General features: G+C 47.2%; 4 protein-coding genes across 4 annotated transcripts; 3 read left to right on the forward strand and 1 right to left on the reverse strand.

Annotated features, from left to right (window-relative positions):
• Positions 1–1,175: 1,175 nt before the first annotated feature.
• Positions 1,176–4,017, reverse strand: F4813DRAFT_163600 (RabGAP/TBC). Its single transcript, XM_049239116.1, has 6 exons — positions 3,825–4,017; positions 3,655–3,772; positions 3,439–3,600; positions 2,856–3,382; positions 2,634–2,776; positions 1,176–2,581 (listed from the first exon to the last, which is right to left on the reverse strand). Exons 1-6 carry the CDS (start codon positions 3,845–3,847, stop codon positions 1,386–1,388), a joined length of 2,169 nt encoding a protein of 722 aa, XP_049103524.1. The 5' UTR covers positions 3,848–4,017; the 3' UTR covers positions 1,176–1,385.
• Positions 4,018–4,554: 537 nt separating this feature from the next.
• Positions 4,555–6,777, forward strand: F4813DRAFT_163623 (uncharacterized protein). Its single transcript, XM_049239117.1, has one exon. The coding sequence runs from the start codon at positions 4,697–4,699 to the stop codon at positions 6,548–6,550; it is 1,854 nt and encodes a 617-aa protein (XP_049103525.1). The 5' UTR covers positions 4,555–4,696; the 3' UTR covers positions 6,551–6,777.
• Positions 6,778–11,226: 4,449 nt separating this feature from the next.
• On the forward strand, positions 11,227–12,484 carry F4813DRAFT_385240 (uncharacterized protein; the record flags this gene model as incomplete). Its single annotated transcript, XM_049246222.1, has 2 exons — positions 11,227–12,294; positions 12,347–12,484. 2 exons carry the CDS (start codon positions 11,227–11,229, stop codon positions 12,482–12,484), a joined length of 1,206 nt encoding a protein of 401 aa, XP_049103526.1.
• Positions 12,485–13,706: 1,222 nt separating this feature from the next.
• On the forward strand, positions 13,707–15,958 carry F4813DRAFT_344888 (UAA transporter). The gene is made up of 3 exons (XM_049241699.1): positions 13,707–14,248; positions 14,343–15,136; positions 15,215–15,958. The coding sequence occupies exons 1-3, from the start codon at positions 14,037–14,039 to the stop codon at positions 15,454–15,456; spliced, it is 1,248 nt and encodes a 415-aa protein (XP_049103527.1). The 5' UTR covers positions 13,707–14,036; the 3' UTR covers positions 15,457–15,958.
• Positions 15,959–16,737: the final 779 nt, after the last annotated feature.

The following is a 16,737-nucleotide window of genomic DNA, read 5'->3' on the forward strand; positions in this document are numbered from 1 at the left end:
GACAATTTACTGCATGATACCCAGCTCTCGAGAAAAAAAAAACTGCGATTATACGAGGGGTTTAGGAAGAGTAACACAAAGAGCTATCTATAAAATACGGAATCAAGCAAGCAAGAAAACACGCAGAATGGGACTGGCGCAGAGTCTATGTTCCCCATCTTAGGTATTTGTTTCTAGAGCAAGTCAGCGTGCCTTGGCGGTGGAAATCAGCATACGCTTCCGGTACGGAGTTCCTTTTCTTTGACAGAGCTCTATGACATTGACACACATGATATACATAAAAAACCAAAGAATAACTGGCTTTTTTTTACTTCCGGATTCTAGTTGCTGGGTTTCACAAGTCTGCCGTATCAGCTTAAATTTGTCTTAGTTTTATTTATCTTCCCATGTCCGCTACGGTTGACTAGAGGAGACTGATTTAAACCAACCCCCCTTTTTTCCCTCCTTTTAAAAATCGTTGTTACAGCCACCCTCACACCAAAAACGACATATACATTTTCTTTTTGTAAATATTAATATCCAACCTCTTTAAAGCACTGATTACTCGACTGGAAATAACCTCGTTCGCAAACTATCCATTTATATATTACATATCTCCGCACGTCTATCAATATGAATCTAGAACTCAAACCAGCTTTACCGTCTCCTACGTAAAAAAAGTTAAAACTAACTACCTACATAAACCATTAACCTAACCTAGTGAATTAGAAATAACCGAGCAGCTTTTTTAACTACTAGTTATTTCTAAAAGTTTCTATTCAATTTGCAATTTCAACGTCGCACTTTTACCCGTAGAGTGTGCCGAGTAATTTTTTGGGGGGGGATTTTCCTTTAATAAGTCACCTCTAGTCAACCGTAGTCTGCGTATTGCATTGGGTGCGGGATACACTGAGGTTGGACTGGAGGGTGAGGTGCTGGGACGTGACTGGAGAGCTGTGGGCCGAGGTGGTTAGGTCTGTAGATAAGTAAAAGAGTCGTAAGGCATCAATAACATTAAGGTATATGTCGAATTTATGGTTTGCCTTTCCTTTGTTTACTCGAAAAGGGAAGACTAGGTATGGCTCTTGTGTGGTTGTCCTGATAACTCGACGGCGTGACGAGAAGCCAAGGGGAATATAAGATATTGATACATCAACTATATCAGATATACACCTCGTACTTGGAGTCGGATATGATATTAATCACGAGAACGTCGTGTTCCTTGAAACCCGTACATACTTCGTAGCTATACATGATAGTTATAGATAAACACCTAATATACATTCCTTATCCATATAGTCACATCAATATCGTTACATTATGTCCGCAGGCTAGATATTTATATACATATATCCACCTAAGCCGTCCAACTACCAAACTACAACCCCAAGCCCACCTACCCCGCCTTAACTATTCCCCTTCCGTATCTCCTCCATACCAAAGATATCCCCCGGCAGCACGGCGTTTCCAGTTTCGTCGGCAGCAACCTCACCAAACAGGAACGCGGTGCGCTCGCGGCTAGCGTTCGCAGACGGTCTCTTGCGGTGCGATGACTCTATAGGTGGTAGGTTTGAAGGGAATATGGAGGGAGAGGAAGATGATGGCGCGGCGTCGGGTTCCAGCATCCATGAGAAGGAGGATTGTGCGAGGGTGGACCGTGTAGGGATAGGGGCTTGGGGACGTTCCAGCTTCTTCTCTACTCTTGATGCTGCTGACGCTCCAGAGCCTAATGGATCATTATCTATGTTCATTTTATCCGGATCCGGTAGGGACGACATGATCGACAAGGGGTTTGTGTTTTCAGGATTTTGAGGATATATTGCTTGGGCTGGCGCGTCGAGAGATATTGCTGCAACCGCCTGGCTTAGAGGCTCGGGGTCGAGTTTGTCGCCGCCGCCTGTGGGTGTATCAGATGATGTCGACGATACTGGCTCTTCCTCGTCTGGAAGATCCAAGGTAGAGTCTTCTAGGTATATTTTAATGAATTGTATCTTCGCAGCAGCAATCTCGAGAGCATCTAGGCATTTCCGCCTGTCTTCCAGATCGGAACTTGCAAGACCCTTCAAACTAGTGAGGGGCTCGTCAAGCAACGCTGCTAGGCGCCTATTTCTTCGATCTAGCATTGCGACGGCTCGTACCGTCGTACTCGAGCCTGGTTCGCCTAAGAGATCCCTACCTACCTTCATAGAGGTTCTAGCTTCTTGAACGTTACGGCGTATCTCTACCATGGCATCGCGCACTGCTTGATTAATACCGAGTTTCTCTCCTCTTTCGAGTACGCCCTTAGCAGCGCCTTGTAGCAATGCCTCCATACCACCCTGCGGTGACTTGAAGCGAGCCGGTGATAAAGGCGATCTAGCACCAGCTAACTTCCGCCGTATGTTTGAAGCTGACCCCTTAGGTGTAGATGCTTCATAGTTAGCCCCTAAAGGCGATGGATATCTTCCGGTATATTTTGCTATAAGCGTAGAGCCTCCGGTTGAGTCTAGATGCTCTCTAAGATAGACTGCATCGTTGATGAATGTATGTGGTCCATGTGATTGCTGCGGAGGTGGGTATCTAAGTAGCAATTGCAACGCAACAGTATAGTCCGCATTGAGTACTATCAAAAGCATTAGAATACAATCATACGGGAGAAGAGATTAGGGCCTTACAGTCCCATCGAATTCTAATCAACATCGCTGTGCAAACCAAATCGATTAGTCTAAATGACGGATCCACGGAAAATAGGGTATCCCAAAGTACGAGCATCTGGCTGAAGGGGAACTCGCGACTAAATAAGAGACGGATCCAGCGGCTATAATAAAGTGTGGTACTCGTTATTAACAATATTCCCTTTATATAAGGGAAATTAAAGGAATGAAAGAGCAGCTCACATTAAGAAAACCTGCGGTAAAATTTCAATATTCTTAAGGTGAGTTGAGAGTTCGGGGTCTACTTTGAATAGACAAACTTCGTGTATATATTGGCTTTTCTCGACAATAGAGGACGTAGTAGACTGCTGATTAAATGTTGTGAGCGGCTCATTTGTTGCCGACTCGGTAACTTCATAGAATGGCCTTGCACGATCCATGACCTTCGAGAAAAGAGCGAATGCGTCGTGTTCAATAAAAGACGCGTCTAAGATTTCCAGCATTATTGGGTCGACTGAATCGCTTGAAGCAATATCGCCCGGGTCGATGGCGTCTTGTTCTACGATATAGACAATTGGCGCCAGAAGCTCATGCATGCCCTGACGATAGCCGCCTATGCCTGGATTAAGTTTACAATAGACGAAAAGGATATCCAGTATGAGCGTCTGTATCTCAGGCTGGTGGTAGAACGGCTCGTCCGGCAGGCGTTGAACATCTTGAAGAATCTCAGCCCTAAGTGCTTGATCATGGCGGAGGGTATTCCAAGGTGACTAACTCAAGTTAATACTAATAATCTAGGTTCCTTGTTTTGGAGGGACCCTCTTACATCGGCATCATCTGCCAAGGGGTCGACGGAGTCGGCTGTAAGATGCTCGGGGTGCCTTATATATTTTAAGAAATGATCTCTCAGAGATGAGTATGTGGTTCGTGACTCGGAAATGTCGTGGGACCAGTCCACGATATTAGTAGACTGGGTGAGTAAGAAGACCTGGATGTCTCGGGTCAATTCCGCTCAGGGTGTTCAGTTCTAAGAGCAACAGACCTTCCAGCAGATAGACCTACATCCCAAAATGCAGGGGCTTCTCGGGCCGTTGTCCTTAACGGCTCGTTGCAGATCTGCAAGGCTAGTGTTATGCTTTAGAGTCTCTTGCCATCGTGTGCTACGGCGGTATCAGCTGAGAACAATATCTGATGGGAAACATGTGGACTCACGTCGACTCGACCAAGGATCTCATTATGATTTCTCTAGCCTATCTATTCGGATTGTCTATTATGATAATTGATATATGCTGATATGCTGATATGCTGATATGCTGATATGCTGATTGGAGAAAGGCTAAGGGAGAGACTGATCTGAAGTTGGAAAAGGCTGGCTGCCAGCTGACAGCCGTTAAGAAGAGTGTTGGAGGTGGCGGTTTGATAAGAGTCGAAACCCCGCGATTAAGTCGATTTATATGTTACGTCAGCTTTAATTGCTTTGACGCTAATGCACCGCTAAAGCAATACAAATACATACATACCTCTTTCAGAGTAGGCATTCTTCTAAAGGGAGTCTACCCAGTAAGTACCTAAAGTATATAGATGCATATGTATAAATGCTACTGGCTTACACAAGTGTATGCAGCTTTTTTATATGAGAGCCTATAAAATCGTCTAAAGCATCACGGAGTTTACTGCGCAGTTGATTGTTTTATAGTAGAAGCATCTAACCTAAAGAATTTTAATTACCCAGAATTAATTTTAAAGAAATAAAGCTTTAAGACCTTCAAGTTTTATGTACCTAAGGTACCTGTTTTTTACATAAGGTACTCGGATACTTGAGCTGGGTACGATCGACAAAAAGTCAATAGTACCTACTATTTTCGGTTAGTGCATTTTCTGCCCGAAAGCTTGCCGGAAATCCCTGTCACCGATCAAATCCGCTTAACCAGACCCTGATTCTCGGGTTCAGCCTCAACACCGATACTTCCTTTACTTTTTTCTCATTCCTGGCATAACGAATATAGCATGAAATGTGCTTTATTAATCTATTTTAGTTATACCTACAAGGCTTATTAACTAATCAGTCCTAGCGTCTATGTGATATGTCCGCAGATCTCTTTGCTGCCTTCGAGGACGCATCGGAGGGTCCCTCCAAAAAGCATCAGCCGAAGACCTCCGCTCAGGCTTCCCCATTCACATCAGATCCCTTTTCCTTTGGAGTCGGTAGTGTAACGAATACTAGCACTAGTACGTTACAGCATACAAGCTCCGCGTCTCAGCCATGGAACAACGGACCGGCCCGGTGGAGCGGCCAACTGCAAAATACTCAACAGCCCTTAGGCGCAAATACATGGGTAGACACCCCGTTGCAACCTAGTCAGCCGAACTTCAAGGATGATGACGATGATGACGATGGTTGGGGTGAGTTTGAGGTGGCAGAAAGTGCGAATCAGCCCCCTATCCCCCCAGCAGCATCGACTTCTCTGTCGGTTCCAACAACTAAGGAGCCGCGGAATCCGACATCACAACGGACAAGAGTTGTACGGGCATCGACGATAGATCTCATAACGAACAATCTACTCGACCTTAACAATTTAGCTATATCACAAGGCAAGGCAGGCGGTTCGTCATCGGCGCAAACTGCATCTAAGCAAGTCAAAACAATATCCAATACGGCTTCTTCGGGAACTTCAAAGAAAGCCTCCGATTCAAATCCCAATGTCTTGTTCGATGCCGATGACTTTGGTGGAGAGCAGCATGAAGAAGGAGACGACGAGGACTTCGGAGAATTCGAAACTGTTGTCTCTCCTGTGCAGGCAGCGCCGGACCTCTTATCAATTGATTCTTCTTCGCCTCCAAAGACTACCAAGCCACAAGCCGCTCGAATGCTTTCGCCTTTGAATTTGACCGAGCCCATTTCTTATCCGCAGGCACCACGATCCCCGTCATTCCAAGAAAGAAATCCCTTCCCTGGGCTTGCTGTTGCTACGCCGATAGTAGAAAAGTCGCACACGAATGATCCGAAAACGTCGCCAACGACTGCATGGCCAACCCTTGACGCCCAGAAATCTGCGGGGAGCGATGGGTTGGGCGATGATTGGGGCGCATTCGATGACTTTCCTGATGAGCAAACGAAGTCCAGCACTAATACCAATTCAGATTGGGATTGGAACTCAATAGAACCGGCTCAGTTTAAACCAACCACTTCTCGGGTACCACCGATAGTGTCCAAGCCTCAAAGCTCGTCTTGGGATTGGAACCCTGTTGATGCCAAGACTGACAAGCAGACTACTGAGCCGAGTGATGACTTACCACCAACTAATGTGCCTCCTCCATCAGTATTGTTGTCGGTATTCCCGGGACTTTTCGCCCAAGCGAACACGTCACTGTATAAACCTGTTAGCGGACAACCTTTTCCCGTAAAAAACCGCATTCTGTCAGATCCGAAGACGGTCGAGTTTCTCAAGGGCTATCTAGCTCTAGCAACGGTTCTGGCGCGTATTATCGCCGGTCGCAAGCTAAGGTGGCATAGAGACAAGTTTCTCGCACAGAGGATGTCCATATCAGCTGCGGGAAGCAAAGGAATGAAGCTCGCTGGCGTAGATAAGGCACAAGCAGCACGTGAAGACCGTGAGGTAGCTGACGTTGTAACCGATTGGAAGGAACAAATAGGTCGTCTTCGGTCTGCAGTGGCTGCTGCTAATTCATCAATCAAGAACAAGACAGAGCAACTGAAGATTCCGGAAATTTCAGAATTAATACAGATTCATACCGAGAAGATGGTACCGACTGCCCCTAAGTCGTGCATTATCTGTGGCCTGAAACGTAATGAGAGGGTACCGAAAGTCGATTACGAGGTCGAAGATAGTTTCGGTGAATGGTGGGTTGACCATTGGGGGCATCTAGCATGTAAGAGATTCTGGTTACAGCATGAGAATACCCTACGACAAAGATGAGTCTCACGCTTCACCGACAACAGCCAGTCGTATATCGAAATCGGCACTACGAATAAATACTAAAGCAGACAAGCTCCTATCTTTCTAACCCTAACCATCGGTCTCCAAATCGATTACAATAATTCAACGCTGGATGTTCGCCTATCTCCATGATCTAGCCCTTCACCGCTGGATACTCTCTAGCATTTACCGTTGCTTTTCGAGTCGCCGCCCCTGAGTAGTACCGAAAAGCGGATAATATCAACTACATGGGGTCACCGTGGTATTGTTTTGTGATCGTAAGCTGCACGGCGACAGCCGTACGCCAACATCTCCAAGCACATAATGTCATGATAAGATTTAGAAGTCACTACCCCTCAGCAGACAACAAATAGTTGTCTTCAATTGTTTTATGGCTGACCAATTAATGGTTTGTGGACAAAGGGGCTCACTCTAGAGTCCTTTTCCCAGTAACATGTCTCACAGCAAACAGCTCCTCGCGGCTTTCTCCTCGGCAACTCGAGATGCCTCATTAATTGCCACGTTGGATGGGGGGTATGGCCAGTCCAGCGGAATGGAACTTCATGAGTATGCTGTTGTTAATGACACGTCTAACCGGTCTCTCTCTCACTCTCATGTAAACTCGTTGCCCGCTTTTGCCGCCCTAGGAATCATGCAGGATCGAGTCACACAACATATGCATATCGCAGCTTATTCTTTACGGACCTACTCGCGAGAGATTAGTGAGCAACCTGAATCAACTTGCTAGCGAGCCCCGGCTTGATCTCGGGTTTTTAATCGATAAATGAATAACGCCTCGTGTACCTGATATGCAAGTAGATAATGTACCTTTCGAGGATGTAAATAGCAAGCTATGAATATAGTGTTCTTTATCAAACTAAAAGGACATGACTTCTCAAGCCTTTAACCAATGTTTTCAAGTTTTAGTCTCGTCTACCCTGTAAGGCTGACATTCGATGATTCGATGAGAAAGACACCTGGTTACAAGGGTTCTTCGAATTTTAACATTGTCCCAACCTAGGCGTTTCTCGATTTGTACGGAGGACCAACCGTAAAGCGGTACGAGTTCCGACTTGCATGTCAAAAAAGTAGGCGAGCCGTATGATTCGCCTTGGGGCTGCCATTACACTGTGACTCTGGAGCCAATACCACATGGCTCACCCCCTTATTGGGTGGCATCGAGAACTTTTACGGTTTCATTATGGAGGCTTGAACCGTTCCTTGCAATTGGAACGATGGGTCCGAGTCGCGGAGGCCATTGTTGTATTTGTTTCGGTCGGTACTGTCATATAACCAACTTCACGTTGTCAGGATTGGGGGTTGTCGACCCATACATGTCTATACAGATTACAGAAGTGATTATTTTTGTTCCTAATATACTCATGGTAAATCCAAGTCGTGTGGGACTCAAGGGACTGCATCTGAAATAGTTTCTCATAGCAAATGTGTCCTAGGTTATGTCCCCCTTTTCTGTAACATCTTGAGGCTTATTACATAGATAGGATGGCAGGGAGGATTTAATTGCCATGACACCTTATAGTAGTATAATAATCATCTCGCTCACCGCGGATGTTTAGGTTCGGCTTGTAATATTAGACTTTGCAAAGAATCTCGATGCTAATCACTGATAATGCGTTGCTACCAACTCCCTTCTCCTATAATACTAGTGGTACAACAAGGATATCAGTGTAGTATTATACTTTCGAGAGAGGAAATGAGATTCAACGCTTATATCTAATTAATTTGTTATAAGAGAAATGTAAAATGTTATGCTTGACGCCGCGGGGATGTAAAAACCGGATATTTGTTAGAGAAACATGCCTGATATGTAATACGATTGGGGTATACACTGACCCTGGGCCCACATGGCAGGCAGAGACTCGTACCTTGATGGAGAATTCGATAGAAGCTACATAGGTAGAGGACACTAGAGGTTGTGATATGGACTTCAAATATCCCATGCTGCCTTACAAGGTACAGTTTTCTTACATGTAGGAAGACTAACGAGTCTACAAATTAACATATGGCTTTTATTTACCAGGCTTCTACGAAGAAAGATAAATCGTTAAATATATGGCGATAGAGGTTAAAAGTAAACTGAATGTGTCGAGATAGGTACTTGGAAGGAAAAACATGCCATAGCGTCGACTTACACGGGGACCCATATGCAAGTTATCATTTATGATGTAGACATAGTTATATTTCAAAACTAATACACCAATACCTTTGCGTAGGGTCGCTTGTCACGTTACAAATAGGAATATATATCGGAAACTGCTGCCATAGTTGGTGGTATGTAGCAATGTAAGTGGTAAAAGCGTTGAAGAAACAATCAATAGGTGAATTAAAGTGAGGCGTTCAAAAGAAAAGTGGAGAAATGCATGTATACCTACCTAGGTAATAGGTATAAAGGTACCTTAGGTACATAAATGGAAGTGTGCGTGCCTATACCCGTGCTTGTACCTATCATGCTTCTACCTGAGTGCAGTATTAACTTTCATTAGTCCAGGTACCATGGAAGGTTTGGGTTGTTTACAACTGGTACTTAAATACGGAAGACTCCGATTATGCGCATTGAGACTCGATCATGAGACTTGAACCAATACATATCAACATATTTGGTTTTTCGTCTTAAGTGAACCCCCCTGGAATGTTTCTTTCAAGTGTTACCGGGAATAATATAGGCTACTTGGGTAACTACCTACATAGGTAGTTACCGGAATCAGCTAGTTGATACATCAGACCCGAGTCTGCTTGCCTGCTTACCGAATGCGCGTGAGTAGTGTAAGTACGTAATGCCAGGGATTTACATAAGGAACCCCTCTTTCTCTATCCGAACTCCCCACGTCTCTTTCTGCAGGTGGCACGGTTACTGATGCTAATGTACATACTATTAGAGGCATCTTTAACTTTTAATAGGCGATATCGACTTAAAAAAAGTCTACTTGTTCTTGCATATGCTCTTTACGAGGCCTGCCGTCGTCAACGAGGTGCTATTACGTCATTACCTACTTACATAGGTAGTATATAGTATATAGTATATGTATAGTATATGCCTATATAGGTGTAAGCGCCTTGGTGTCTTGGCAACTGACTTAGATGGATTAAGTAAGAAAGACATGAGAAATGCCGTATGGAGTTTAGGTACATACATAGGTACCTAGGTAAGGTAGGATACCTATACCCATGTGTAGGCGATAGCCCGCAAAATAGAGTTACGTGGGAATGTACCTTCTCTATCTAAACCTATGATGAACCGTGTAGGTAAGGTATGTGCGTTAGGTATTGTATCGGTACTAGCTGGATAGTAGGTACTACCGACGCAAGAACGTGCTTGCTGCACCCAACCTTGTCCTAAATTGTAGTCTACCATACATAATAGTAGTCGAGACTTCCATACCTCTTACCTCTTACCTCTTACCTCTTACCTCTTAGGCCTGTTACCTCTTAGTCGCCTACGCTTCCAGGTTCCTTCTTCAATCCTGCTTCCCAGTCTCCCTCTCTCTTACTTCCTTCTCCGTACCTTTTCTCGCCTCGACCAAAATCCAAACTCATCTATCTCCTCCTTACCAACCCTCCCGCCATACATACAACCTTTCCGTAACCTCACTTCTATCAACCTCCTTCCCCTCTCTCCATCCTCATCCTCCTCGTCGTTTTCCTTCTCTCACCCCTCAACCACTAAACTCTTCCCATACATTCGAACGCCCCCTTCACTCTTCTTTGTCCTATCTGGACCAACCAACTTCTTTCACCAGAGACACAGCCCACGCTGGTACATACGGTACTAGTTGTCGCAATTGGCCTATTTCCTTATTTAGAACCCATTGCCGCTTATCCAACCCCGGTCAAACGCACCGTTACCTACCTTACATACTTACTAGGCCACCTTGGCCGGCCTGCCGAGACCCAACCGTCGACTGCAGTCCCTGTCTCCATCTAAAAATCTAAAACGTCCCCGTTCTCGCGTGGATTGTGATAGCAAGACCCTAGGTAGGGAAACAAGCGAGAAGAACAGTAGAGGGGAAAAAGGAAAAAGAAAAAAAAAAAAAACTTCCCACCCCGCAACACCAACCAGACCCGGCTAGAACGCAAGAATTTCTTTGAAGACATACTGCGCAGCACAGACACAGCAGCGGAAGGTCAGTCAAGTATGCAGTGCCCCGCCTATTCAAGCCCCAGTTTCGCATAATAACTTACCCTTTCTTCCTAATGGTTCTGCATTGGCTGTATCTTTATTTCTATTTTCTACAACCACATGCCAAAATCGTGCAGATGCAACAGCCTCTGACGAGATAAGATCTGTTTGCCAATCTCGTTTCAACCGTTTCTTGGCCCTCTTTCCTCTTCTGAGCCTCGCATCCTTCCCATACATGACCATTGACAGATACCTTCCCCGCAGCAACACACAGCTTATCAGAGCTAACTGCGTGCAGCCTGTCCTTTACCACCAGATCTGGAGCTTACAGCAATCCACTCCTGTACCACTTTTTCTACGTACACCCGCCCCCATTCAGTGTCAGCCAACAAGATCTCCTGCGCACCCATAGCTCTTCGAGGAGACACTGGGAGCTGCTAGTTCCTAATTAACTCGGATCAAACCACCCAGTCAGACGCGGCTGACATAGCAAATACCACCCCAAACTAACATCGTCATACACAACCTACCCATCAACATGTCTGTTGCCCAAGACTCTCTCTCGCCGAATGGTAACGATCTGCCGTCGCTATCCATGGGCGATCTGAAGCTTGATGAGAACGAGCCTCGCTTAGGCCCGGATGGCGAACCCGCACCTAGGACTGACGAGGAATATGCCGTAGCACAATTGACGCTTCGCGCCATCGTCTCCTCCAAAGAAGCAGGAGTCATAATCGGTAAGGGAGGTAAGAATGTCGCAGACCTGAGGGATGAAACCGGGGTCAAAGCCGGCGTGAGCAAGGTCGTGCAAGGCGTGCATGACCGTGTTCTGACCATTTCGGGTGGCTGCGAATCCATTTCTAGAGCGTACTCTATCGTCGCTCGCGCGCTGTTGGAAGGCGCTCCCTCGGTGGGAATGGGAGGCGTTATACAGAGCAGCGGAACACATCGTGAGCGTCCCCCGATCACTTACTATTCGCAGCGCGCCACTAATGTACAACCCGACCGTCAAGAAATCAAGTTACTCATCTCCCACAATCAGATGGGTACTATCATTGGCAGAGCAGGTCTAAAGATCAAGCACATCCAAGACGTCTCCGGCGTGCGCATGGTCGCGCAGAAGGAAATGCTACCGCAATCGACCGAGAGAATCGTCGAGCTGCAGGGAACACCCGACGGCATTCAGCGAGCTGTCTGGGAAATCTGCAAGTGCTTAGTCGATGACTGGCAGCGTGGCACCGGCACTGTACTCTACAATCCTGTCGTTCGAACCGCGCCCGGCGGTGCGGGGTCCCTTGGTGGTGCTTCCAATACTGGCGGGGTAGCGTACAGCAACTCGTCCAGTAGAGGCGATTACGGCGGCACTCGTGTGATGCGAACTGGAAACGGTGCCGACTTTAGCAATGGGGGTGTGCGTCCATACAATCGGCGGTCGGACTCTGATGCGGCCACCCGTGGACCGCCAACGCACGATGAGAATGGAGAAGAGATCCAGACTCAGAACATTAGCATCCCCGCAGATATGGTTGGATGCATCATTGGACGTGCCGGAAGCAAGATTAGCGAGATCCGCAAGACATCTGGCGCCCGCATTTCTATTGCCAAGGTAAGTCTAATCTAACTGTCTTGTTAGGGCTTAACGACTGAAAATGTCACAGGCACCTCACGACGAAACTGGCGAGCGAATGTTCACCATAATGGGAACTGCGAAAGCCAACGAATCTGCGCTGTTCCTTCTTTACGAGAATCTCGAGGCAGAGAAGATGCGCCGCAGCCAATCGCAATCCGCCGAGTAATGGCTCATCTCGCTGTTACGGGATGTGATGGCCATTACAGAGAGGCCAGGAACCTATTCATCTATCTGGAATATTTCTATTGCTGGGCCTGATTTCGCGACGTACCCTGCGTTTTGAAGGGGCACTTCAGATTTGACTTGCCGCAAGGCTGACGTCCCTTGTTTTTGGGACGGTTCCTATGATATGACATGACGATTTTCTCTTTACCCAAAGGCAAACTTCATTTATTGCCTTGTCACAAATCCCCTTTCCTTAATATTTTGTCGAAGAAATCATCACCTCTACGGACACGTGTCCTCACACCTGATGCACGGCAGACTCCCGGCAACCACTCGACACCTCAATTTCGAACTTCGATACCCAGGCTGGGTGCTGCGCGAGACCTCGCAGAGCTCTTATTCACTTGACACATCCGTCCCCATGCGTCAGCATCCTTGTTGTATCGACTTCCCGCCCGGCGTACTAGATACGACCTAATCCATGCTTCTAAACACGCGCATCGGCCATAATCAGTAACTTCTCCATCTCTTAGGCGACTCGTCGACCCTCGTCTTGTCATAGTGCTAAGATTACTCCCTCCTTTATCCTCTAATCCACGACACAAATTACCCCTCGATCATATCTCACTTTCCTAACGTCAGAAAACACGAAAGAAACCCCAACCATACTGTATCTCGAATACGTCTATACCATAGTGCTCACTTCCCACAGTGAGCCGGCGGGATGGCTTCTGGGAGGTGGTGTTGCCCAGGCAAGATAGTAAGCGTACCTTGAAGATCAACAATACATCAACAATACCATGATTATGGCCAACGTATCGGAAAGCAAAGCATAAGAATGGTGGTGGCTAGTTTGCAAGTGATTCTTCATGACGTTGAAAAAAAAAAAAAAAAAAGAAGGGGGAGCAGCATTGGACCGGCATTGTGCTTTAGCCAGTAAGCCAGTAAACATTCCTTGAAGTTAATTGACGAGGGATGGATCGAGATGTTCTAAGATGTCTAGATAAGGAGTATCTAGCAGTAGACAAAGGAAACTTGACCAACAACCCCCATGTGCATGATCACCTTAGTCGTGTGATTGGTGTTTGACGTAAGAGCAGACTATTAAGCGTAACATTCAGACAGGTATATTATAGTTTTATCTTTTGTCCATGGGTGATCAGCCGGGACTATAGTATCATCGTATAATCCGTACATTAGTGGAAGATGTAGTGCAGGGGGCGGGCCACACCGCCTAGCAGATGTAGTATAATTGCAGCATAATTCTGCCGTTATTCTACGGCGGTACTTCGTATTTAGCTCACCTACATGTACTTATGTAAGTGGCCAATCTGTCATCAGGCGCTGATGTGTTAAGCTCGTTACTACCAACCAACTCTCTCGTCGCCTATTTTAAGTTGAGGGTCTTGCACATTTCCCAAGAGTTATGGAATGTTTTGTAGATTCGATAGTCGGCTAACTTGAATGATAGCCAAGTCATTTGTTTACAGCGTTTTCACTTCTACCACACTCGTTCTATCTATAGTACTATAGTATAGTACTATAAATATATCATGGCGCGTGTTAAGCAGGCCAAACCTGTCGAGAGACAGCCTTTGTCAGAGTATATCTCGCATCACAATTCGACACCAAAGAAGAATGACGACGATGTAGCGCTGCGGTCTAATGGCGTTGCTAGAACAGCAGCTCCCGCGCTGGCGTCGTCGAAGAAGGACGCGGGCGTAGCGCAGTTAGTGGTTGCTGTTGCTGGTATCTATGGGTCCTTGTACGTATTGAGATGGATATGATGATATGACGATATGACGATATATTATATTGGTATAGCATAAAGACTGACATATCGCTTTTCACCTTCGCAGCCTCACCTGGGCCTACCTCCAAGAGAAACTCACGACGACACCCCATGGCGCACCTGGCGCGACCGAAGTGTTCAAGTACCCGGTGTTCCTGAACACGATCCAGTCGCTCTTCGCCGCGACGACGGGAGCTATGTACCTCTACGCCAGCACGCCACGCGGACAGGCCATCCCACCCATCATCCCCTCGCGCCGCATCCTCGGGCCCCTCCTCCTCGTCGCGCTCACCAGCTCCCTCGCCAGCCCCTTCGGCTACGCGAGTCTCGCGCACATCGACTACATCACCTTCCTGCTTGCCAAGAGCTGCAAGCTACTCCCCGTCATGCTCCTCCACGTCACCGTCTTCCGCCGCCGCTATCCGCTGTACAAGTACCTGGTCGTAGCCGCCGTCACGGCCGGCGTCGCCGTCTTCACGCTGCACTCGGGCAAGAGCCACAAGAAAAGCGGCGCGGGCCTCGGGGGGAACAGCGCGTGGGGCTTGCTGCTGCTGGGCATCAATCTCCTCTTCGACGGCCTGACCAACAGCACCCAGGATTACATCTTCGGCGCCTTCCAGCCGTATTCGGGCCCTCAGATGATGTGTGCGAATAACCTGATGAGCACCGCTGTTACGGCTGCGTACTTGGTCCTGAGCCCGTGGCTCGCGCGGACTGGCGCCGGCGAGTGGCTCGGCGTCGATGTTGCGGGTGGTGCGGGCGAGCTTGAGGCTGCGCTGGGGTTCATGGCGCGGCACCCGGGTGTCTGGGCTGACGTGCTTGGATTCGCGGCGTGCGGTGCCGTCGGGCAGGTTTTCATCTGTACGTATTTCTCTTCCCATTTCCCGTCCAGCAAGAATCGGTACCGGAAAACTAACAAGACAACAACAACAACAACAGTCTACACGCTCTCCACCTTCTCCTCGGTCCTCCTGGTCACAGTAACAGTCACGCGCAAGATGTTCACCATGATCCTATCGGTCGTCGCCTTCGGCCACCGCCTCACGCGCATGCAAGTCCTCGGCGTCGGGCTCGTCTTCGGCGGCATCGGCGTCGAGGCTGCCATCGCCCGCCAGGAGAAACTAGCCAAGGAGGCGGCGAAGCGAAGGGCTGTTGAGGAGAGCGGGAAGAAAGGGCGATGAACTTACTTGTTCCACTACCCGCATTCTCTTTTGTGATTTGCCCTTCCTCGCCTTGCTTTTTGTTGTATTCGGTATTCTCTGTCTTTGTCTCGGCATAGCTGGTCGAATTTAGTTGTTTGTTTGTTTGTTTGTTTGTTTGTTGGACTAGACTAACCTAGCTAGCCGATAGGTTGGTTATGGTAGGTAGGTATGTATATCCACCGCCTTATACGTCTGTATATAGAAGGATATCAATATGTATATACTCTCTGGAGATTAACTACAAGAGGAGGACGGGCAAAGAAAAAGCGCTTGCTAGAGAATTGTGCCATTGGTAGTTTTGGCGCATCAGGGGAGAGGAATATAGATACCTATATACCTATTTCTAGATGAAATCATCTGTCTCCCCCCTTTTAATCCCTTATAAAGCTATCTTAGGTACTTGTTTGCATGTATGTATAGGTGAGTTGAATAGAGACTCAAGTATGACTGACCTATGAAGAGCACTTTAACAGAGTTTTCTCCTATGGCTATTATCCTGATTAAAAATACGTAGGTACATATCACGTCTCAAGTTTAGGGCATTATGTCCTGATATCGCGAGCCAACCAGAAAAGCAAACCAATATTACTTTCACATTCGATTTGATACACAAATACCAACACAAGAAGTTTATGAACGAGACACGCCAAGCTGCGCGTCTCCCATTGACATTCGTGAATTATATTTACAAGATGGGGGAGGTTCGAGGACGCATTATGTCCCCAACCTCCGAATTAGCTAATTTTTTTCCAGACTCCCTCGAACGCCGTTGCTTGCTCGTTGCTCTGCCCGCACCCTCGGGTACGAGCTTATACTAATCCCGATTCCAGTCGTCATGGCTTATGAGTATACGCCTCGTATACGCTCGAAAGCAGAGGCAGAACGAGAGGACGATTGGATTCGGGGACGGTCGACGCGTGCTGGATCTCCTTGTTAAGAAAAGCCGGCCGGTCAAGTTGCTAGTGCAGACAAGACCAGTCCAAGCAGAAAGTAGTGATGGGATCCTCGTGTGCCCCAGCTTTGATTCCTTGCCGGTTCTGTTCTGTATTCCAAATAATACTCCTTGACGTACAACCTTGGCTTCGTCCCCTTGTATTTTTCTCGCCTTCCAAACCACCAATCGGGGTTTCCATATGGCTAGCCGCAAAAACCAACCGCGCGAGCTTCTCCAATCCTTTTAGGAGAGGCCTCGCAACTTATACCGTCCGGGTATTTGATTCCGCCGTTCCGGTGCTGCCTGAACCACTCCAACAAAATAAA

This window comes from Daldinia decipiens (assembly GCF_022478715.1).
Source record: "Daldinia decipiens strain CBS 113046 unplaced genomic scaffold F4813scaffold_3, whole genome shotgun sequence".
In the NCBI taxonomy this organism is placed as follows: Eukaryota; Fungi; Ascomycota; class Sordariomycetes; order Xylariales; family Hypoxylaceae; genus Daldinia; species Daldinia decipiens.